At 46.0% G+C, this 23,262-nt stretch overlaps 1 protein-coding gene across 16 annotated transcripts in view; it reads left to right on the top strand.

Annotated features, from left to right (window-relative positions):
- Nucleotides 1-23,262, top strand: part of CIT (citron rho-interacting serine/threonine kinase) — a 2,264,529-nt gene that overhangs the window by 127,708 nt on the left and 2,113,559 nt on the right. For all 16 annotated transcript variants that reach the window (XM_069619729.1, XM_069619715.1, XM_069619714.1 and 13 more), the window contains one exon: nt 17,866-17,959. In XM_069619729.1, coding sequence (XP_069475830.1) covers nt 17,866-17,959 — 94 coding nt within the window. The remainder of the gene's footprint in view (nt 1-17,865; nt 17,960-23,262) is intronic.

Raw genomic sequence — 23,262 nt, 5'->3', positions numbered from 1 at the left:
TGTCGAACCCCGCTGCTGTATGAATAATGGCAAGGGGGCTATTGTAAGCTGAAGGAGGTCTAATTGATGGAAAATCCACAAAGGAGTTTGTAAATGTTCCAAGATATGTATTTCCACAGAATATTAATCATTTCCCGTGCTTGAAACTGCAGCAAAACGTATGGTTCCAGAGTCCAACAGAATTATGTATGGGGAGTGCGGCAACAAGTGCAGGCGGGATACAGTGTTGAGTGGTGGCAGACATGCTACTTTTGTTTTCCTGTATTTGGCGGCGAAAAAGAGCTATGAGTTAAGAGGAGGAGAAGCCCACTATAAGAACAGGGTGGGGTGCGATGTGCCGGCACAGATTGTGGCAACAAGTGCAGTCGGGCTGCAGTCAGACTGAAGGAGAGGTGGGATGAGCAGTTGTGCAGTATTTAGTTGGTAAGTGTCTAGTCTTACCTTGACATAAGCAAGAATGCCTGCCGCCTTGTCTTATGCTCTGCGGAGTAAGGCTGCACCATTGAGTGATGACCCTCCTCCCCCTGACATGGCCCCCCACTTGGAGAGTCAAGTTGCTGTCACCCTGTGGACTCATTTCATTGCGCAAGACTTACCCAGGAAACTGCCTGTTCAACTCTTTCTAAGTCTCCACGTTTATCATGGATTTACATACCAAAATTATATCGCTGGTTGCTTCCAAAGTCAGCGCTGTAAAATTGCCAGTTTAAAGAATCACAGCATATTTTTCTGAAGCAACTTGGAGCGACAATGTGTCAATGGGGTGGTGGCTCCCACACCTAGTGCCGGTGTTGAGATCTCGGATGCAGTTATGCTTTCATGTGTGCATTCGTTGCAACTATCAACACATCCACCTCCCTCGCACAAGTCCCCCGGACTCTACTCGAGCAGAGGCCCCTATTCAAGTTGAGGCTGCATCAGGGGCCCTGCTCCAATGTTCACAAATGCAGTGCTCATGCGCTTCTCAGATTCTTCAATTCATCTTGTTTATGTAGAGGTTTGGCATGAAGAGGTTATCCAATTAATTAACCCGCCTGCTCCAAACCTCAGGCATAGCAATATTCCTTCTTTCGGTTCAACTTCCCAGATTCCATGCCAGATGCCGGTCCCACTTATGAACACAGAGGTGCCTATTCTGCTTTATCCAAAGGCACATTTGCTATTGGCTATGGCCCAACCCGTGAGCTTATTACTCGGCTGTCTGAAGTGATGAGGTTGCCAACTCCTCTGGCAGTTGCAGAGAAATCGGCTGAAATTGGGCCTTCACGATGCAAAGTGAAAGAAGGCTTCTTACCCAGGAATTATACCCAGAGAGCGAATCCTCCTCTTCATTGGACTCTGGTGCCTCTTCGCCCCCCCACCCCCTATTTTCCACACATGCCTCGGCTGGTCCTCGATTTGAGCGGGCCTTCATCTTCAAGAGTGCTTCCGTCCTGGGATCTTGCTATGTTTACTTTGCTAAAGCTCTTGAGTCAATGTCAACTAGAATTGCTGATCAGAGTTGGTTATTAACAACGCTTATCACAAGTGGCCTTCATTGAGGGCTACGTTTTAGCAAGAAAATAGCAGCTCAAGGATATTAGCCAGGCTGAAAACAAGAGGCTTAAAGATGACAAGGACTCGAGCCAGTCGGAAAATGAGACTGGTAATTGATTGCATCGCAAGTTCTTTGGCCCATTCACAATTGTCAAGTCTGCTCTTGTTAGATCTCCAAAGCTTGCAATATCTATCTGCTTTGCAAAATGACCTACTGATAGCGGAGGGGAGGCTCCTCAGAGCCCAGATATAGAAGTAATTGAAGAGATCCCCCCAAGAGCCAAGGCTGTAAGCAGCAACAATGTATGGTCAAGCCCTAAAACGCACATTGTTAAAGCGCATGTGATTAGAGACGTGAGGGAAGTTAAACTGCTGATGAGTGATTGCTTTCAGAGGTGGGGATCGTGAGTGGGGCATTCTGCAGAATATAGAACCTTGAAAAGCGCAGCTCTGCCTATGAGAGTCGGGGGGAGGGGGGGGAGAAGTTTCCAATGATGGACGTCATTAACAAACCGGTCTATAATCGGTTGAAGATTATGCGTTGCATATTTAGTAAGATCACTTGTTATCCAGATCCCCAAGTACCTGAAGCCTTGCCTCTCCATCCGGTATGGGCAGTCTGGTGGGCTGTCCTGCTCTCCCCCTTTCACCGGGAAGAGTACGGATCTCTTCCAGTTAATTCTTAAACCGCTAAACTCCCCGTAACTAACGAGCATCTGAGTTACTATAGGGCAGTTCCGAGTCGGTTCGGCCAGATATAACAAAAGGTCATCGGCATACAGGGAAGTTCGGTCTTCGTGTCCCTCAGGCCATCTAAAACCCGTCCAGGCCCCGCTCTGGCGAAGCCACAGGGCCAATGGTTCAATCGCGAGGGCAAAGAGGAGACACCCCTGTCGTGTACCCCTACCTAGAGGAAAGGATCGGGAAGTCCACCCATTCACCCTGACCTCCGCCTGGATATTTGTATACAGCAGTTTTACCCAACCCAAAAAGACTTCCCCCCGAACCCCATACGTGTCATGAATTCCCAAAGGCTGTCCCACTGGATTGAATCAAATGCCTTTTCAAAATCAATTGCCAGTAGGGCCAGTGGAGTATCGAGAATGTGAGCTCGTTCTAGCGCCAGATGGAGCCGGCGCAGATTCATTCGGGTTGATTTGGATTGAAGGTTCTTGACTCACTCAGAGATGACATTCTGTTTCATTGCACCTAAATATACACTGACAGAATTTATCATTTTAATGCATTTTAATATGATCCCTCATCTTCGAAGGGTTCTTATCCCTATTAAGCATGTGTGAAAGCAGATGTAACATAACATATTATCAAACCTATTAACAAGATTATCATGTAAGCGAAGAGCATGTTGAGTATTCAAATAATGAAACAAGTTATGGTTAATTCAGTAACACTGAAAACACATTTCAAATGAATTGTCCTCATATTCCTCCTCTTTGATGCTCCACTCTGCTTGCAGCCTGCTTTGGAAATGTTTTTCATAGTATCTGGTGCCGTACGGCGTTGAGTCGTTGCTCTCGACGACCTACGTCCTGTCCTCGGCCGCGACATTGACCCTGGTATAACCAGCACTTGTGGCGACCATTGCCTCAATTCTGTTTTTCCGCATGCTAGCAAGCTTCAGACTGGTCTTTGCCTCAGAGAAATTTAACTGCATTTACTTCGAGGAATCGAGATGATGTCGACATCCGAGACCGGGTTCAAGCGCTGTTGTGATTGTGGGGCAAAAATGTCCATGAAGGCCTGCATTGTGTAGGTTTGTGGTGCGTGGGGGTGGACCACAGAGTGGATGACTGTAGCTCCTGCCAGTCAATGACTGAATGCCTTGAGAGAGAGGAAGGGGAAACCCATGGCAGGTATATTCTTTTCAAAATCTGCTTCTGTAATCCCCTCAAACATCTTTGGATGACTCAAGGGATGTCTCCTCGATGGAAAATGCGCTGAAAACCCCAAAAGCGATTGAGGTCGAGGTCTCGACACTCGTCATCCTCCCATAAAAAGTAAAAGAAGTGATGCCATTGGTCGCCGTCATCTTTTTTTTCACCTCGTCTGACAGAATGGTTACTTTCCTGAGGAAGTCTGCATCCCCGGCTGACTGAGAAAAGTTTAGATTACAAATGCTGGAGGTATTTTAAAAAAAAAAACAACATAGTGTCCCTCTGAGTGTCCCTCCGAAAGAGCCGAAAAAGACTCCTAAGCCTGCCACATCCGACAATACCCGCAGGGCACCTGTAGCCCCCACTCCACTGTCAAAGGAGTCTTCCTCGAGACAAAGGCAGAAGTCTGGTTCTTCTTCCTCGCTGGTCGATAGAGGTCAGGTACCTGGGCCTTCAAAGCCCTTAACGAAGCATTCATCAAAATCTGCTAAACCGTTGATGCCCTCGACACTGCTTCTTACTTCGCCGTTTGCGCTATCGGTGCCTTCAAAGCTTTCCAAACCTCTTCGAAGACTTTTAAGCCTCTACCAAGACCTGGTATTTTTTTTTCTTCGTTTTTTTTTTCTTCAGGTCTATGGGATCTATCTTTGAGAAGGAAGAGGACCAAGATGTATCCTTTGTGTAAGAGTATGGTACCCCTCATTTACCTGAGGAGCTAGTCTCTGAGGAATACAGGATGGAAAACCTTGTCCAGACATTGAAAGAGGCTAGTAGTCTGGAAACTTCACTTGAAACTGACTTTGTAAATCCAGAAGTTTTAGGGTACTCTGACCCTTTTTATAGATCTGTGATGAGCAAAGTAACTGAGTACCTTGGATGGGGGAAACCAGTTGCCGTAATAGAAAAGGATGACCTCACTGACAGTGGACCCACAAAAGCAGTGCTACCTTTTCACACTGCATTAAGGACCACCGTTTTGGAGAACTGGCTTAAGCCCGACTCCACACCAGCAGTGAATCCAAAATTTAACAGAAAAATAGAGCTACCTCTATTGATCCTCAATTTTTATCCAGACACCCGACTCCAGAAAGTCTAGCGGTACAGGTGGCAACATTTATTTGATGGCTTTAGCATACCCTTCCATTCCACCAGATGAAGATGATTGAAGTTTTTTTTATTTATATAGCACACCAAACCTGTGGGTATCTGGGCGCGTTACACAGTTGCATAAAGACAGAGAGCAAAGTTACAGATCAACACCTATATAAGATTATTTAAAATACCTTGTTGTGATTATTATATTGCACTGTGTATTTGCGGAGTTACATTACAGCTATGTACAAGGATGGCCAAGTGATATAAAATTATACACCATGAGAGAAGAGCCATATTTTAGTCTTTCTTCTAAAACTGTAGTAGGAAGGTTCTGATCTTAAAACTCCTGGCGGGGAGTTCCACAGTTTGAATGCCAGTACAGGAAAGCTACTACCTCCTGCTTTCTGAAGCTTGTATCTGGGAACCTTGAGGCAATGTGAGTATAAGGTTCTAGTAGGACGTTCCAATGTGTTTTTTTATAAAATTTGTCAACTAGATATTGGGGCCGAGTTGGAAAGGAATTTGTAGGTGGTGGTTAATGATTTGAAGTTGATTCTATCCTTGACTGATAGCCATTTAGTGTTACGTCTGACTTCTGCGATATACTACGTTCTGGGAATACTTAGTGCAGTTGTTAGAGCATTATTTTGTACTATTTGCAATTTATTGGTATTGTATTTACTCGACCCTAGGTATAGCTCATTGCAATAGTCTAATTTGGAAAGAATTAGCGTTCTTGCCAAGGTGGTGCAGCTGATGTCCTGGGGAAAAGGGTTTTTTAGTGTTGGAAGTATGGCCCTAAAATCAATCAACTCGACTTGTGCCCTGGCCAAGTACTTCCCATACCTTTATGGGATGTTGCTGCCTTGGCTGTGCAACACATCCTCGAAGTGAGGAGAGGGATGGTTTCCTAAACTTGGTTCAATATGGCAATGTGGCGATCGTTAAAATCCAGTTTAGACTCTGCGGATTCAGTTAGCAGAGCAATGGCAGCCAGCACATTCCCAAAATGATGTGCATGGCTTACAGTTTGTTTTTTTGCACCTGATATCCAGGCACGCTTAATGGAAATGCCCTTTGACGGTTGCCAGCTATTTGGAGAAAAAGCTGATGCCAGCTTGGAGAAGCTGCAAGCTTCTAAAACGGCAGCAAAGTCCCTAGGGGTGGCAATTTGTCAGCCTACTGTGAGAAACCTGAAGGTGTCTCACCCGCTAGTCCCCGAGGTTCTGTCATCCAGGTGGCCAGGACACGGCCATCGCTTTTTTGATCCAGTTCCTGGGGGTGGACCAGTGAAGGAGGATCACCTGGGTGAGGGGTCTTCGGGTGTGGAATTGAGACACCGGATGGTGAGATGTGGTAGTCCCTTCCCTGTAACACCTAACCCATCCTACCAAGTAGGATACTTAGGAGGAATCCAAGGAGGGAAGTGCCCTTGATCTTTTCATCGAAAGACTGTTACATGAAACTTCAAGAATAGGAAATGCAAGACCAGGAATCAAGGCTGAAGAAGTATGTATTGTGTGTCGGAGGTACCTGGGGCTCTCCGGTGTGATATTCAAGGTGGGGAGAATAATTTGCCACTGTGGTACTGTCCTTGGCTCCTACAACAAAGCAGCACCAGGGAAGTCAGCAAAGCTGGTGAGTTTGGGAGACTGATACCAGACTGGTCTGTGTTGAAGCCAAGGTTGCAAGTAGCAACATTGTATAGTGAACATTGAAGCCAAGATACATTACTGTAGACAGAGTGGTCCGGTACCACATGGGTGCTCTTGCGAAAGTCTGAATCCAGCTGAAAGGTGGCAATTCTAAAAGTGATTATGAAATCAAAGTGCTCCTGCAACGTGTCAAGCAAAACCCTGTACGCATTCAAATAGTTTTCGATAATTGATGAGAAGTATATGAAGTTGGTCCGAGCCTGGCTGAGGGAGATCAGCTAAAAGCTTTTGGTTAAAGCAAGTTTGTTACATTTGAAATTGAAATTGGTCCAGGGAGACTAATTGTGGTGAAAGGGATCTGAGCCCGTCTGAGGGGGTTTCAGGGGTGAACCGCGTGTCGCCTGAGAAAGAATATCCTACAAGAAATTGGATGCATAAATAATTTACAAACATTGTGTTGAGAGGATCCGAGCCCGGCTGAGGGGGATTTGAGGGGAATAGTGGATAGCCTGAGAAATTGAGTACTTGTGAAAATCTGACAGAAGAAAGGAACCTATTGATTGTTTGTTGAATCAGACCCTCTGAATCAAGAGACTTTGAAAGGCAAATAGACTTGGTCACGGAAGGCACTGATGCTAATGTTTGAACTGTATCCTTGTGCTGGAGAAGCCAGAGACTGTGCTAAGCTTGAGTGCACCGCCTTATCCTGTGCTAAAAACGTGGGTAAGGGATGCCAACGGCCTGAACATCCTGACATCATTTTGTGAACACTTTTTTTCGTATCATTGTTTCCCACACTATTTGTATTTAGTGGTAAGGATTGGCAATAGGTTTATAAGTATAGGCCCTTTTATTTTGACAAGACAGTACTAGGACTGCGTTTTTATTATTTTATGGCCGTAGCTTGCTCTCATCTGTAGATTTAGGATTAGATGGGCGTTTTTCAAACACTTTAAGTTCAATAAAAACCCTTGAACTATGGTCACTTCTGTCTGTTTTACTGTTGATACCAGGCCTTCCTTAAACTACCCAGCCACAGGGTTCTTCACATGCATGGATAGGGGGTCCCTTTTTGATTTGATTCCTCTGTTTCGAGGGGAAGAGGCCAATAGTCACAAAGGGGACCTAGGACTCAACGTGGGTCTAGAGGTAGAGGAGGAAGAACTTCCCTCTCATCTTCAGTTGCTTTGCCCTCAGCTGCAACACCTTCAAACACCCTTTGATTCCTTTGCACTCGAGACTGGTGGGGGCCAGGCTGTAGTTGGCGGGGCATAACTTCAGATGCTTGGGCGCTGCAGACTCTGGCCCACGGCTTCTGCCTCCCATTTCGAACAAAACCTCCAGATTATGCCACGTAACCCCCCTCCCCCCGGCCCAAGAGGCAACTCTATTAGATCAAATCTGCTCTGCCTACAGGAAATGCTTACCTTGTTGGAGAAAGGTGCGATTGTTAGTACTGTAGCAGAGAGGGGTCAGGGATGGTACTCTCGTTATTTTCTAATCCTCAAGAAGGACGGATGAGTGCGACCCATCTTGGATTTACGCTTGACCAAATTCCTCAGGAAGAACAAGTTCACAATGGCAACTCTTTCGCATATCCTTCAGGCCCTTCAACTCCAGGGTTGGTTGGTGTCATTGGACATTCAGGATACTTACTTTCATGTGCCCATTCATCCAAAACACAGACAGTACCTGAGGTTTGCAGTTGGCGGTTCTCATTATCAGTTTCGAGTTCTTCATTTGGGCTCACCTCTACCTCGAGAGTCTTCACCAAGCTTATGGCAGTGGTGGCAGCAAGTCTAAGGAGAGGGGTGATTTACATCTACCCCCACATGGACGACTGGTTGATCAGAGCTTGTTCCCAGGATCTTCTGTGGGCTCTCAGATCCCATTGGTCTCAATTCTCCAGCAGAATGACAGACCTACTTCAGTTCCCGTACAAGTTTTTTGTTGTTGTTGTTAACGTATCTTTTTATTTGTTTTTTAACAACCCAAAAACATCCAAGACATTCACTTCCTTTCACATGCCGTTTCAATAGTGTAACAAATAACCACTATTATTATTAGTACAGTGCCTCATAGTACAACACTCCGCCCAGAGTGTCGGTCTGCTTCTTCCCATTTACCCCAGATTTTACAGCCTTTGTCTGGCAACCTCGTGCTGTATAGATTCGGCATTCCAGAGCTGCACACATGTCCACATCAGCACTCCATTGTGCCAGAAGTGGGTAGTCGGGTGAGCCCCAGCGTTGAGCTATATTGCGTTTTATCAATCCCACCGCCATGGACAAGAACAGTTTCTCCCAACGATTAGTGACCTCCTCGTCAGTAACACCCAGCAACAATAGTTTGGGGTCCATCGGTACTTCTCTCCCCATGACAGCCGTCAACTTTATTGCAGCATTGTTTCCAGAAGCATCGAATTTGCGGGCATTCCCATAAGACATGTATAAAAGTGCCCTCCCCCACTTGGCAACGCAGACAGTTCGGGTTAGTAGCCTGGCCCCATTGGTACAGCATAACTCTGGGATAATATATCTGTGTAAAATCTTGAGTTGAATTAGACAGAGACGAGAAGCAATGGCCATCTCACATGGGCACATCAAAGCTAGTATCCATTCCTCCGGCTCAATAGTACCCACATCTGCCTCCTACTTTATCTTAAGGTTGGTCAGTTCTGGTACAGCAAAAGCCGTTATGGCATTGTATAGGGTGGACGTGACTTTGGCTGGTATATGTTCGAGAAGGACATTGCGCTCCAGCTGGGTGCACTGTGGCATATCTGAAAATGAGGGGAGATGTCTGTGTAGTGCATGGGTGATTTGCATGTAGTGGTAGCGTTCACTTTCACGGAGGCCAAATTTCTGCTTCAGGATTTCAAATGGAGTCATCGTACCCTCCGCAAAGACTTCACCCATCACCGTGATCTGGGCCTCTGCCCATTTCGGCCAGTGCGGTAGTATGCACACTTCGGCGAGATTGCCGTTATTCCATTAAGGTTGCACCGGAGTTACCCTATTGTCCCATCTATGTGTCTATGTGCCTCTTTCTGCAATCTTGCAGTGTGTGTTGCCATTGTGTGCTGGGAAGTCCTAGTGAGGTGCTGATAAAGATTCACAAGTTGCGACATATTTTGTAGTCCTATAATCTCGGCATGTATGTGTGTGAGCCCTTTATCCTCATGAAACACGTCATTGACCACCATCACTTGACTTGCCCAATAGTAGGATTGGAGATGCAGTAATTCTATACCCACCTCCCAAACTGATCTATGTAATGTCTTGAAGGCGATTTGTGGATGTCCCCTGCCCCAGATTAGTTTCCTTAGAAGACCGTCCACCCAGTGAAATGCATAGTCGGGGGGGATACCAAAGGGGCATTTTGCATGACCTACAAGAAGCGAGGTAACGTCAGCATTTCGAACAGGGTGCTCAACCCAGTAGCATCAAGGGGAGTGCCATCCAGTGTTGAGCGGCATTTGAGAATCACTCCGTGACCGGGTGTAGATTGCGGTTGATGTATTCTGAGAGATCCACTGAGCTCTGGATTCCCAAGTATCGGAAACCGTCCCTCTCAATACGGTATGGGCAATCAGGTGGAATCACATGCTCCGCTCCCTTCACTGGGAAGTGGATCGATTTACCCCAATTGACCCGCAACACACTAAAGTCACTATCGCTTCAACATGTATGTAACAATTGAGCAAGAGTGGGCCGGCTCACTCGGTTACACAAGGTTGTCCGCGTATCGGGAAAGCTGATCTTGCCCGCCGCTTGGCCATCAAAACCCCATCCAAGTGGTTGTCTGGCACAGCCATAGGAGGGGCTAAGTGGCAATCGCAAATAGTAAAGGGGAAAGGAGGGGACCCTGACGTGTCCCCCTGCCCAACGCCGAAGGTTCTGGAGGACCAACCATTAACCCGAACCTCTATCGGGGCTCCATATTGTAATTGGATCCATCCCAGGAAGGTGTCTCCGAACCACATTCGTCGCATAATTTCCCAGAGACACTCCCATATTACCGAGTCAAATGCCTTTTCAAAGTCGATGGCCAATAGAGCGAGGGGTTTGCTAAGGTCTGGCGCGCGCGCGCTCCAGGAGCAGGTAGAGGCGTTGTATATTCATGCGTGTTGACTTGTGTGGCATGAAGCCCCATTGATGAGGGTGAATCGGTGAGAGGATCAGGAATTCTGGGTGGGAAATGGGAGTGAAAAACAAGAGGACCGGCAGAGTGGGCCGAAGACGGGTGAGGCTCGGTAGAGGCGGAAAAGATGGGTTGGATGGCTAGTTTCGAGATGATAAAACAGTATCAATAGCGATGTTGTAGACAGTGCATCGCAGAGTGATTGTGAATGAAGGGGGGGAAAGAGTTCAACAGCATGACGTCTTGTATTTTGCTATGATTTTGTGGAGTTCCTTGCTAGTCTTATGGGAGTTGGAGATTCGGTTTCCATAGACTATGTATTTGGCATTCCTAATTTCGGACTGGTATGTCCTGGTCAGTCTTGCTTGTCTTGAAGTGTCGGGTTGGTCCTCCAAGTTCGCTCCAGGCGATGCGTGATGGTTTTGAGGGAGGGTGTGTGCCACTTGGGATTGGGACCTGGTCTCTGAGAGGGGTGTCTCATTTGTGTGAGAGGGATGAGGGTGCTGTAGAGCCAAAGAATGCAAAGGTCAATAGAGGGGGGAGGTCCTTCATGGAGTGAGAGTGCCGAGAGTGAGTATAGAAGGCAATTGGCAAGATCAGGGTTTATAATTACTTTATTCCATTACTTTATTCCAGAAAGGGACAGGGGCATGAGTGGTAGAAGAGGAGGAGCTGGCAAGACTGGGAGAGCAGTGAGAAGGGGGTCAGGAGGGAGAAGAAGATCGTGATCGGGCCAGATCAGCGGACGTGGAGTCAGGCCTGAGATCCGGTCAAATGATCTTTATAAAGAGTCAACGGTGTCCTGCTATGTGAGCGGGGAGAGCTCAGTTGGGTCAAGAAGAGGGCTTCCATGTTGTCGGTAAGAGAATGGACCATAGGGTTGGAGGGAACATCAAACCAGATGTTGAAGCCTCCTAATGTAGTGAGGGACGGATGTTGATTTAAGATGGCTGATAAGGAGTCTCTGACGGACTTGGCAAAGTTCCTATTGTAGCCGCGAATCCTGTATCGGAGTTGGAAACTGTGGGTGAATGAGGCGGGGAGAGTTGCATCTTTACTAATAGTGATTGGCATTCAGTGTTGCAAGGTAGTTTCTCAGTGAGTAAGAGTGAAAGGAAGTTTTTGAAGGATGGCTACCCCTCCAGCTCTGCTGGATCTATTGTTCTCCATCAGGGAGTAGCTGGGCGGGAAAGCCTTGTGTGCAATGGGTTCCTAGTCATCGGAGAACCAGGTTTCTGTGATGAAGTGGATGTCTGGGTTTGCATCAGAGATGAAGTAAAAAATGTTGCCACATCTTTCTTTTGAACCTGAGTAAGAAGAGCGTGTATTCTTGGGACATCGCTTGAACATAGGCAGTGTCTTAGGTTCTAAACAGCATCTGTTTAGACTCTTTTAATGGACAAATTGTCCTCCTAGGTTGTTGTCCTTAATGTTATTGTCTTTTAGCACGGGTAGGATAGCTCGTCTTGGAAGCAAGATGACGCAGAGCAACACCGTTTTGAATCCTGGGTCTGTACTTGGAAACCTCTTTGGTATCAAGCGTGTTCTAAAAAAAAACAATTATAATTTATAATAATTTTGATGTTGCGTTATTTTACAAACCCACCTAATGTAATCCTTTCTGCCTTTTAGTGGCTTGTTTACCTATTCACTTCATAAATGAGGGGTTCTCGTTCTTGGTTCTCCACCTGAGGCCTCTCTGGAAGGGTGCTTGGTGGGGGAGATCCTCTGTCAACCTCTCCTTTTTGTGCCCCCTTCCCTCATTCTGCACTGTAAGGGGTCAGTAGCGAGATTTAGCCACAATATTAACCTTTTTATAGGGGTTTTCTCCCCTGAGCTTGCTCAATCCTTCTTCCTTTCACTTGTATGTCCTCCTGTGAGGGTATTGTTCCTTGTTCCTGACACAGGGGGATGAGCCATCCCTTTTTCATCCTTTTTACCCCTGCTTTACTCACCTGCTAGGGTGTCGTCACTTTCTTGCTTAAGTGTGAGTCCCAGACTCACTGGTTGCCTGGTTCACTTACCTGCCAGGGTTTCTCCGCTCATTGATTCACTTTCTCTTTTATCCAGCTTCCAACAATGCTCCAATATCGGGTCAGCGACCCTTTCTTGCTTCCATTGCCTTTGTCTATACTTTTGCCTTTAACACTGTTTTGTACTTGCAATGATTTCACTGTTTTAGCTCAGGTTCTTTCTCTCAACAGTGTTCGTGTCAGAAATACTTGGACTGCCTTTACCTGGGCTCTTTCTATCAACAATGTTCGTATTGGTAACACTTGCACTGCCTTCACTTAGGCTTGTTTCTTTAACAGTGTTCCTATAGGTAATACTTACTCTCAAGCTCTCTAGCGTAGTATGTGGTACAACGCATTCACTTAGACGCTCCCTGGAAACCCGCTCACTTTCCTTGGGCTTACCGGTCATGGATGGCATCTTCAGCGTTCCCTGCGTTTCCCCAGCATCTACGCTCATGGTCCATTGACTGGCTCTGCGTCCAGCGAGGAGTTCGCTTCACCTTGCTCTTCCTTTGGCGGCTCTGGCTACCCGTTGTCGCAAAGCAGAGAACTTCTCCCGGTCTGGCTCCTCTGTGCACCCTGCCCGTTGGCCTCTACACTGCGCTCTGCAGCCTGTTTTCCTTTGGCGTCCTCCACAGTGACGGCACAATTCAGGTGCTTCTCCAGTTTCTGGTGCTCCTGTTCTCCCTTGGCTTGCTCAGCTGTGTCAATTTTAAGACTCAGCATTGGCCAGCAATTTCCAATGACTAGACCGCAGCGCTGGTTTCCCGCTCTTGCTGATCTTCCTTACTCCATCCATCTTCCCATTCTGTGTTTATATGGAAATGAATATGGAGTTGATATTATTCATACTTGTATAGTCTGCTCTTACATCATAGTATGCCATACAATTGTGGGAAGGCGACAGATTATTATAGTCATCATTGCTCTTTAGAGAAGGAGGGAAATGCCATGTCCTATCCAGCAAGTCTCCCTCACTCCCCTGAGATTGCACCCCCTCTCCCCACTGATCCTCCCACAGATAGCCAACCCCGGATTGGTGTCGGGTAACTTCTGCCCTTCTCTGGTCATTTAAGGAGAGACTCTCCCCAGGAAATCGGTGACAACTTTGCTGGAATCGTCACAGCACGGAGCCAATTCCTGGCTTTTTAGACCTCCGTCAGCAGTCTTGTTTTGACCAGATCCAGCTCCGACTCTCAGCAGAAGGAAATCCAATATGATTACGTGGTTAGGCACTCTAGAAGACATCTCAAGGCCATCACCCATCAACAATATGACAATGTAATATGGCCATCACACACTAACTGCCTCCATGAAAGTTCGGTTGCCCAGTAAAGGAAGCTCTCACGCCTTCTTTTGCTGAAACATTGTTATTGTCAAATAACTAAAAACGATACCTTCATCCCAACGATCGCTCACCCTTCTGTTTTAATTTACCTGCACGGTGCGAGTTAAGATTTTGTTTCTGTCACCCTGACTGATCCTATGCATCCACTTTCCCATTCTCTTTGGCCCATTTCCTTTGAAACCCACAGACCACGGTCTGGCTGCCTCTGTGGGCGCTGTCACAATTCGCCTCTACATGGACAAGAGCGCATGCTTTAAGACCACTTTGGTGGTGATGTGTACAGTAGAAAAAACGGACATATCATAAGATACCTTACCTTTTACCTATAACTGAGGGAAACCCATTGGGCAGAGCATGTTCATTTTTCTGAACAGTGTTTTAAGAACTCTTTAAACTCTGCAAATTTGATTTTAACTTACTGGTTACTATGAACTGCTGTTTTTCCCTGGTCTCCCTTGGGGCCCTGGAGTTGTCTGGACAATCTGTACATCTTAAATGTATACGTGTGATTTTGTTGTTTTGTTTTTTTTTTTGTTGTTTTTTTTCGGTGGAGAGTGTGGAGCGGGTGGAGAGTGTGGAGCGGGTGGAGAGTGTATAGAACTGAGGGAGTAAATGCGACGGTTGGAGTGCATGGAACGGTTGGCGTGCATGGAATGCATAGAGTAGTCACTACGGATGGCGTGGACACAACAGATGGAGTTGAACAGACGAAGCCGACTGAACAGACTGAGTGAATAAAACAGATAGAATAAATGGTTCAGATGTGCGCTCGATCTCAAGCACCTACTGAAAACCACCATATCACATCACCACGCTTGCTCTGTTCTATACACCACCACTCAACTAGAACAAAGCGATACTATGACCCATTCGGTATAGCTCTTCTCATACCAACACCTCCCACATACTCCCCATCATCCTAACTAAACACAGCTAGCTGCACACCCCCAGCCTAGGCGTTCTTCTCAGGCCTAACGCAGCCAGAATCAGTCTGGTATGACCCTGCCAGAACAAACGCATACTCCTGATCTCCCAACCACCACACCTACCACTAAGAAGCAGCTATCATACGAGTGCCACACCTGCTGCACACATATCCGGTGCTCACATGCACCTTATGACTCTCTCTCTCTTTCTCTCTTTCTCTCTTTCTCTCTTTCTCTCTTTCTCTCTTTCTCTCTTTCTCTCTTTCTCTCTTTCTCTCTTTCTCTCTTTCTCTCTTTCTCTCTTTCTCTCTTTCTTACCTTGAACTACGGTTCCTGAGGGCATTCAACCTAGCAGCGCCTTGAGATCACACCAATGATACATAAGGCGCTATATAAATGCAAAGTAACATAACATAACTTCATTCGTTTCACACAATAACTTCTCAAAATACTGTTGTCCTTCGGAATCTTCTTGCGCAGGGCCAGAATGAACCCAAGTGTCCCCTCTGAGGTTTTGTATCCACAACATGACTTCACAAGGAGCACTGTAACGTCATTGAGGAAAGAGTGTTAGGATCCCAGGATTGGATAGGTAGGGCGAGTCAAGTAAACTAAGGAGGGTTAGGAAGTAATAGTATGATGGGAAGGGGGTTTTAGGGAAAGATATATGTTCTTCCGCTCCTGGCTGAGTTCCTTTGGTTACAAATCTATAGCTATACCATATTCCTGCAACGTAGCTATTGGGTAATACCACATACTCGTGTATTCTTCAAAGGAACAGCCAGTGAGTGTACATGCCATTTCATAATGTTAACTCAGACTAGTGAGATACAGTTCCACATCCTTGTTGTCCAGGCAACGATCAATCCGTTTAGTTGATCAAACCGCGCTTAGTCCTTAAACTGTCTTCAACTTTGTTCACTTAGGTCGAATTCTGTGGCTCTCTGTTCTATATGATCTCGCTGCATTGCTCCATACACGGATCTTCCGAAATTATCTATTAAAAAACATGACATTAAGCTTGCTGTCTCATTTTCTTAGCAACTGTTTTCTGGTCCACATGCCTTGTACTTGCAGAATTGGACTTTAACTAAAATAGAAACGCATGACTTGTCAATGTGCACCTTTTGTGTTCTGGAATGTAATTGGGCGGTGCCTTGAACTTGTAAATCCTCCAAGTATTTCCAAAGTCGCCCCATTACTCGAGCAATTTATGGAAGAGTACTTGTCTAATGTCTCAGCAGAGCAGATACATTCTTGTCAGGGCCTTGCATGGTGTGAAAGTGTTTGTGGTCTGGAGCTCACAGAGACTCCGTCAACTGCAGTGAAGTGTCTAGCACAATTGAAATGTGCATGCATGGTTGCGCCCATGCCCACCACTGCGCTACTGTCCAAGAGCAGGGTCTGCTTGAGAATTGTAGTTCCAACCTGTTTTCTTGCTGTCTGGAGCTCTGGTTCTGCTCTGAAGACCTTGAGCCACAAATCAGAGGGTGCAGATTATCCCACTTGGCTTCCACTGCCCAGCTCATCTCACCATACCTGCAGTCAGTCCAGAGCCCAGATCTTGGTCATGCCCCCTGACACTTTAATTGTATGTGTAAAACCTGTTGCTATTAGGATTATGTGTGAACTGGATCTTTTAAACCCAGAACTGTATTGACTTAATCTATTTTACTGATTTATGACTCTTTGGGCCAGCCTTTTGAACCCTTTTTTTGTCTTGCCTACCATAACCTGATCACTGTATAGTATTTCCTATTGGTGACTGTCTTTTTCACTGGGCTTTAGAGGCAGTTAGGATTCTTTCAACCCTTACTTTACATTAGTACTCTGGTGAGTTGTCAGCACTCCCCTTTCTCTGCTATGAGCGGGCAGTGCCACAGGGGATTGGGATGGTCAGGCAGTTATCTGATTTGCTTCTTTAGGAGGGGTGTATGTTTGTGTGTCACCCTAAACACAAAGATTGGGGAAGCAAAAAGGACCCTGACCTAGAGGGAGTGATGGAGTGACGCAGAAGGACTGCGGTCTGTGCCTTTCTTAAGCAGCCCAGAGCCTTTTATGTGGAGCCCATGAAGGCGACTGTCATTGGAGTGAAGGAACTGTCACCCTAAAATGTAAAGGCAGGGGAAGAGGTGCGTACCCTGAACAGAGATGCAAACTGATCAGAACCTTGATTGAGGAAGGGAGAGATCCACTGTCGCCCTTTCCATCTGGAAGGGGTGAGCGAGCCCTCTGTTGGACGAGGGAAGTAACCACATTGTCACCAAATGTATAGGAAGTAATGAGTATCCTAACCCAAGAGAAAACAGATTGCTGAAACGAAACTAAGAGAACGCGGGGAGCTCTGGAGAAGAGGCAGGGGAGCAGTCTATATCAAGTCGCAAGAAAGAAAGAGGCCATGGAGAGGTCTCACAGTAATGAGCAAAAGCCAAGCAACCACAGAGAAGTTAGAATTGAGTTTTGTTGAGGATATTTTACAGGGAACCATTTTATGTGTTTATTTTCATTGATGGCTTAGGTTTGTGGAGGCTTTTTAAAGATTTGGGTACATTTATTGTTATTTTTTTATAAGCATTGGGTTAGTCTGGATACTAAAGGACTTGTTGAGAGTAGTTTGAACCTTTCTGTTGGTCCCAACCTTTTGGACTTGATAGAGAGTAGGATGTCCTGAAGGGACAGAACGTACTAAGATTAGGTTTGAGACTTTTATGTTTATTGAAGTCATCATCCCATGGTGTTGAACACTTGAAGGACCTCACTTTGTTATCCCATTCTTGAGTCTGGTTTAAGAAGTTCTTCCTTCTTATTTGTAGATCTTGCTGCTAGTTTCTGTAGGCCTTTTTTCAACCCTGACTCTGAAATCACTGTTAATTCCAATAAATACCCTTTATCCCACAAGTATCATCTGTTTATATTTCTCGACTTCCTCAAAATAATGTGTTTTACTTAACTGAGGTGCTTATTCGATTTTATTTTTACCTATGCAATACTTAGAATAAATAGGGTATATATTAGGCGACAGCAAAGCCGTTGAGACTCATATCATAATGCCCATTCTTTTCATCTCGCGGATGTGGAAAAGCTGCCACTGTTATTACACTGCAGGTTTGAAGTTCTGAACCTCTTATCAGAAGGTTTCCGAAAATTGTTACTTTGTAGGGAGTTTCTAACGGAGGAACATTGTTGTTTGAGTGATGATTTAACATGGCTGTGGTGTACAGATATTAATTCTTGTTCTTTTTCCATGGACAGAGATATTAAACCGGAGAACATTCTCATTGACCGAATAGGACATATTAAACTGGTGGACTTTGGATCATCGTCTAGGCTGACTGTTAACAAAGTGGTAAGAAAATATCTTGAAGGTTTGTTCTTAACCCAAGTGTGCCAAAGGATAACTCTTTTCTCAAAAATGTGGTCACGTTTGAGATTGTGTTGGGCGTTCTGTGAATATAACTATCTTTAAATAGATCAGAGTTTGCATGTTGCTAACCTTTGTTCAGCAGATGGGTCAATGGGTAGCCATCCTACTGATTTTTGTAAAAGTAACCATCCCAAAATCCTGTAGTTTTGGGCCGAGAGGGTTGGAGGGGCTGCAGCAGGGGACAGGGTACAATAATTTCTTTTGTGTTTGGTTTTGGTAGTAGTCATGGAAATGTTAGCCTTTATGGACTGCAGCTTTCTGATCAAAACATTCTGTCTTTTCGAAGTGCATTTAGTGCTCTAGCTGTAAAGGTTGTTTCGTCCATTACTACTTTGTGTTCATTGTTCCTCATACTCTGAAATTACTGCAGGCACATAAAGGACTTGGAAAAACATTTCCTTAGCTGAGGGGTCTGTAACATGTGGTCCTCCAGACTATTTGGGCTACGACTCCCATGACACCATGAAAAATCCTGAGGATTGACTGTATACCTTTGACATACACGTAAAGGTTTCTTGAAATTTGTGATGGCTCAGATAAACAGTGAGTTTTGCATCTCTACCTTACGGCCTCCTCTCCGCTCCACTGTATGTATCCGGTTCTTCCTATGGGCCCCATCCCAAGCACCAGGTCTTTACAGCAAAATTAACCATTCCTTTAGTTAGACAATGTCGTTGTCTCCTTCATGGTCCTTCTATTAAGGCATTCGATTGTTAAGATGGAATTTTCTCTTCACAACTTCAACCTACATCGATAACCTGCCCACAATCAGAGGCTCTGGGACCACCACTGCCTGTTACTACCTTCTCGGGTGTTTCCACTGTTGCTTTCACCGGTTGACATCAACCCCCCAGTGCCACCTTAACCACTTTTAGTGGGTAGACCGGTCACACCACATTCTTTTGATTCCCCCCTTATAAAAGGGGTCCTCATGCAGAGCATTCGTGTAGATTAGGGCCTGCCATGTACAGTACAGGCCTTTCTTGGGTGTATGCTGAGGATTATGTAATTACTGAACTGGATCATGTTGATTCAGGCGACCTGGTTCGTTACCGCTGCTGCCTGATGCACTAAAGGAGGCACACAATCTTTGGTAGAGCTCACTCCACAGGTCATAGCTGTGACCAGTGGAAAGGTGGATGCAAAGCTCAGAACCTTAGTAAAAGAGAATCTCCGTTTGGGAACGGTTTATGCTCCGGTTCAGTCAGTGATCGTAACTTTTACAACCTTCATTAATTGCATCCAAAGAGGCAAAAATGTGATTGACGGGATCTTGAAAAAGATTATAACGATAGCACCCAGCATCTAAGACATGCTAATGCTGGTGCTATCTTGGTAGCCATCAACCTGAAGATATGGCAGAATATCACATAATTTGCTGATAATATTCTGGTAGACAAGTAGGAGCCTTTACTGGATAGCATATCTGATGCCAAACCGGTCTGGATGGACACGAGCATGACTGAAATGTACCAAAAATTTTTTTCCAGGCACGGGAGACAGTCCAGACCCTTCCTGTTAATGGCCACTACTTGTTACTGTTCCACAGGTGAGGTGCTCACAAAAGAAAAAAACAAACAAATAACTGATAACTCTTTCTACCATCATGCCAGAAGCCGCTTTCAAATCCATTCCAACATTGGCCCTGAAGCGAGATGGAGGCAGAGCTCTTATGGTCTTTAAGGGCTTCGAAGCCGGTAGCAAGACTGCAACACACATGATTTTTACTCTTGAACCTCTGGAGACAAATGTTCACTTATTAGCCTTTTATACTGTGCCAAATCACTACCGTAGTGGTCTCAGATCTCTGAGCTCCAAGGCTTGTCTCCAAGTTGGTGTATTGTACCCTTGCATGGGCTTTAGTCTGCGGAGGAAAGGGAGCAGGAGAAGATTAGAGGGCGGAGAAATGCAGGTTGCTAAAGACAAAAGGAACGGAGGGTGCAGCAGGAAAAACATATTGCGTGACTGTTTAGGTATAGGTAGATCTGTTATAGTGGACGAGGATTGCAGAAAGAAGATATATTTTAACCTGTTTGGAATCCAATGGATTGTCCATGTGAAGCAGATAGCGATGGGAAATTGATGCCAAGCAGTGTTTGATTGTGTTATGGCCCCGAAAGGTTCTTGTGTAAACCCGTGAAATATTGTGGCTTTTTGCCAAGTAATTGCTTTTACATTTATAACACAGAGCAAACTTTGAAATAGTAAGTCCAGGACTACCAAACGTAGGAGCTTAGTGTGGCCCAGTCAAAGATTGACTGTGTGAAATGTGAATGGTAGGAGGAGACGATATGGTCAGGATGACATTCTAGAATATCTTGAAATCCTACACCCTTAAATGTGAACATTTCTCGTTGTGATATTAAGGTAATATTCCTTTCCTGGGGAAATCTGCTCAAACTCTAGTTCCCAATGGACGTTATGTCGGTGCAGCTCAGGCAGCGGGAAAGATCAGAAGTGAGTGGGGGGGGAAGGGTCTAGAGAAATGAGGAGGGTTGAATACACAAGGTGTTTAAGCACAGGAGCAAGCTAAGAAATGTATTGGCTGGGCTATAGTCTCGGTGTTCATAATAACACCAAGACCAGAGAGAGAAATAAGGGTAGGGACGGGTAAAGGAGGAGATGGAAAACACCAAATGTACTCCCAGGCACAAGGCAAGGAAGGGGGTAGAAGTGACTGTAGTATCTGTATGACAAAGCTAAAAGAAGTTGAGGTTAAGACCAAGAAGAGGAATAGGGTGAAGCAGAAAATGAAGGCAATAGCCCATCTCTGTTATCCCACGCTCCTTACAATTGAATACAAATGTTGTGGTGTGGGAAAACAGAATAACACTTGGACAACCTAAAAATAAAAAATAAAAATGTGACAAAGAATAGACCCAATGTAATCCCAAAAGTGTGTGTGTCAGATATGGAGAGAGACCATCCTATCAGCAATGTAGCTATTTGTAAGCTTCAAATCTTCTTTTGTTTGTATCACAAGGTGCACCGAGTGTGGTAGACAGGACAGGGCAAGCTGTCTGTGATTTAAGGGTTGTATTCTTCCAAAACAAGGGTTAACGTGGTTCTGATGCTTGTTAATCTGCTTAGAATCGCATGCTGTGCATATAGTCTGACATCCAGTGGTGACCACAGAGTATTGCATCTTGTCTTTCGAGAATAGAAAGGGGACGTCGACATGGGTGTGCCTGTAACACTAGCCCTAACGTGATGTGTAATGTACCCAAAATCCCTCCCACGTTGAGGTCCCTCAGATTTGTTTTTTTCCGCCCAGCTATCTGGTTGCCCTAATGCAGAGTGCTTCATAAACCTGGCTTTGTTATATTTATCGACCTTCGGTCGTTTATTCTTATTGTCACTCCCTTCAACGGTCGATTCCTGTACAACACTGCTGACGATGGAATTTCAACGGCTGTTGATCCGGTCGGCACTGCCGACCACATGGCCGGGCCTTCTGGCCGGCCTGTACAGTAGGGAGAGTGGGGTCGGGGTGGTCATTCTTTTCAATAATGCCTTTCCTTTTCCCCTCTCTAAGCTCCCTTTGTTTTGTCATCGCTATCACATAACTGCGCTATGGACAGAACTCTATTTAGATTTTGTCCTTCCTGTAAGGCTAAATATCTGTGGAAAGACAAGCACCGTCCATGCAACAATTGTCTTCCCCTCGACCGCAACGAGGCGTCCTGTGTGACTTGTAAGCTCCTTCGTTCCAAGACTATTAAGGAGCGCCGTTTAAAGCGGTGGGCGGCCTACGGTATGTCGCAGGCAGAGAGTAAGTTCCCCGCCGCCTCAGCCGCCGAGTGTGACAAAGAGGTTAGCGATGACCAAGGCTCCATTTCGGAAGCCATTGACCTAACGGTGGAGAGTTCTCGCTCAGCAGCGTCTGTTCTCGACCCCAATAGGCACAGGGAGAGCCCTGCTTTGGGGACACTACATCCCGGCGACCGGGGCGCAGCCGATCCCCACACAAAGCACACAATCCATGGTTCTGCTTCGGTGGTACAGTCGCACTCCAAAGCGCCAACGGCCACGTTGGATACTTCGGCGGTGCCCGCTGATCATTATGATCGTCAGCCCTCCCCGCAACTGCGTCAGCGCTATGCGTCCGGGCAGTCCAAAAGTAAAGGCGCTAGCACCAAAACGCACGCGGCCGTTGAGACGCATCAGAAGAAAGCACTGACACCGCTTAAGGCCTCAGTGGTGCCGAAATCCACTGCTCAGCCACCGGCTCAACCGGCACACCTCCCTGCAACCCCGAGCATCAGCAACAGTATTGCGAGGATCACTTTGGCGGTTAAACAGAAGGAACAGGCGAAACTAACGTTGAAACAGAATGAACGGCCTAAAGACGCGTTGGAGACGCATCACAACTCCCGGCTCCTCGAAAAGAGTACTCTGAAAGCCATGTGTCTTTATTAGAAAGAAAATCTGGATGTTCTGAAGAGGAAAGTCATCGGGAAAGTTCCTTTCCTCCCCTGGACTCCTCTGGTTCATTATTATGGACCAGGGAGAAGTTTGAGGGGTGCATGAACAGACTGGAGAAGTTTGTTGAATATTCAGAGGTTTGCTCCCAAGAGACCTTGTGAGGAGCTTCCTTATACACCCAGGGCTAAGTTTCAGAGGACCTATAAGGATCCTCCATAAGGAAAATGTTTTTGATCTTACTGATGAAGAGATGCCTATCAAGATCTACATACAGGATGACTTTGGGGGCCCTATTGATGATCCTGCTGATCCTATGGGTAATTGGGAAGACAGCCATCGTGTTGATAATCAACCTTGGGCGTCCCCTACTCCTACCCCAGGCCCTGATGCTCTGTGTATGGATTCCCCTCCTACCACTCTAGTTCGCCAGGCCTCACTGGTGGACGATCAGATGGCGTTTAACGCCATCTTAAAGAAGGCGGCTGAACATTTTCAAATTGCCACACAGGAGGCTGAGCAGGATTCGGATTTTGTAGAGGACATACTGAAGGAAAAGCCTCCTGCTAGTCAGGCCATTCCCTTACTGAACTCGACCGAGAGACGTCTGGCGCCTTTGTTGTTAACACCAGCCCAGACCAGGGCGGTTAACCCCAGGGTAGAGCAGTTGTTTCACCCTTCTCCTTCTGACCCCCTTTACATTAGAGGGCATGCCACTCCAGATTCCCTGGTAGTTACGACTACGCAGGGTGGTGTCCCCATGTCTACAGGTGAGGCACCACGTGATAAGGAAGGCAAGAAGT

Source organism: Ambystoma mexicanum, chromosome 10 (genome assembly GCF_040938575.1).
Source record: "Ambystoma mexicanum isolate Mex_15411 chromosome 10, UKY_AmexF1_1, whole genome shotgun sequence".
Lineage (NCBI taxonomy): Eukaryota > Metazoa > Chordata > Amphibia > Caudata > Ambystomatidae > Ambystoma > Ambystoma mexicanum.
The sequence above is the reverse complement of the archived record's forward strand: the minus strand, read 5'-3'. Positions and strand labels throughout refer to the sequence as shown.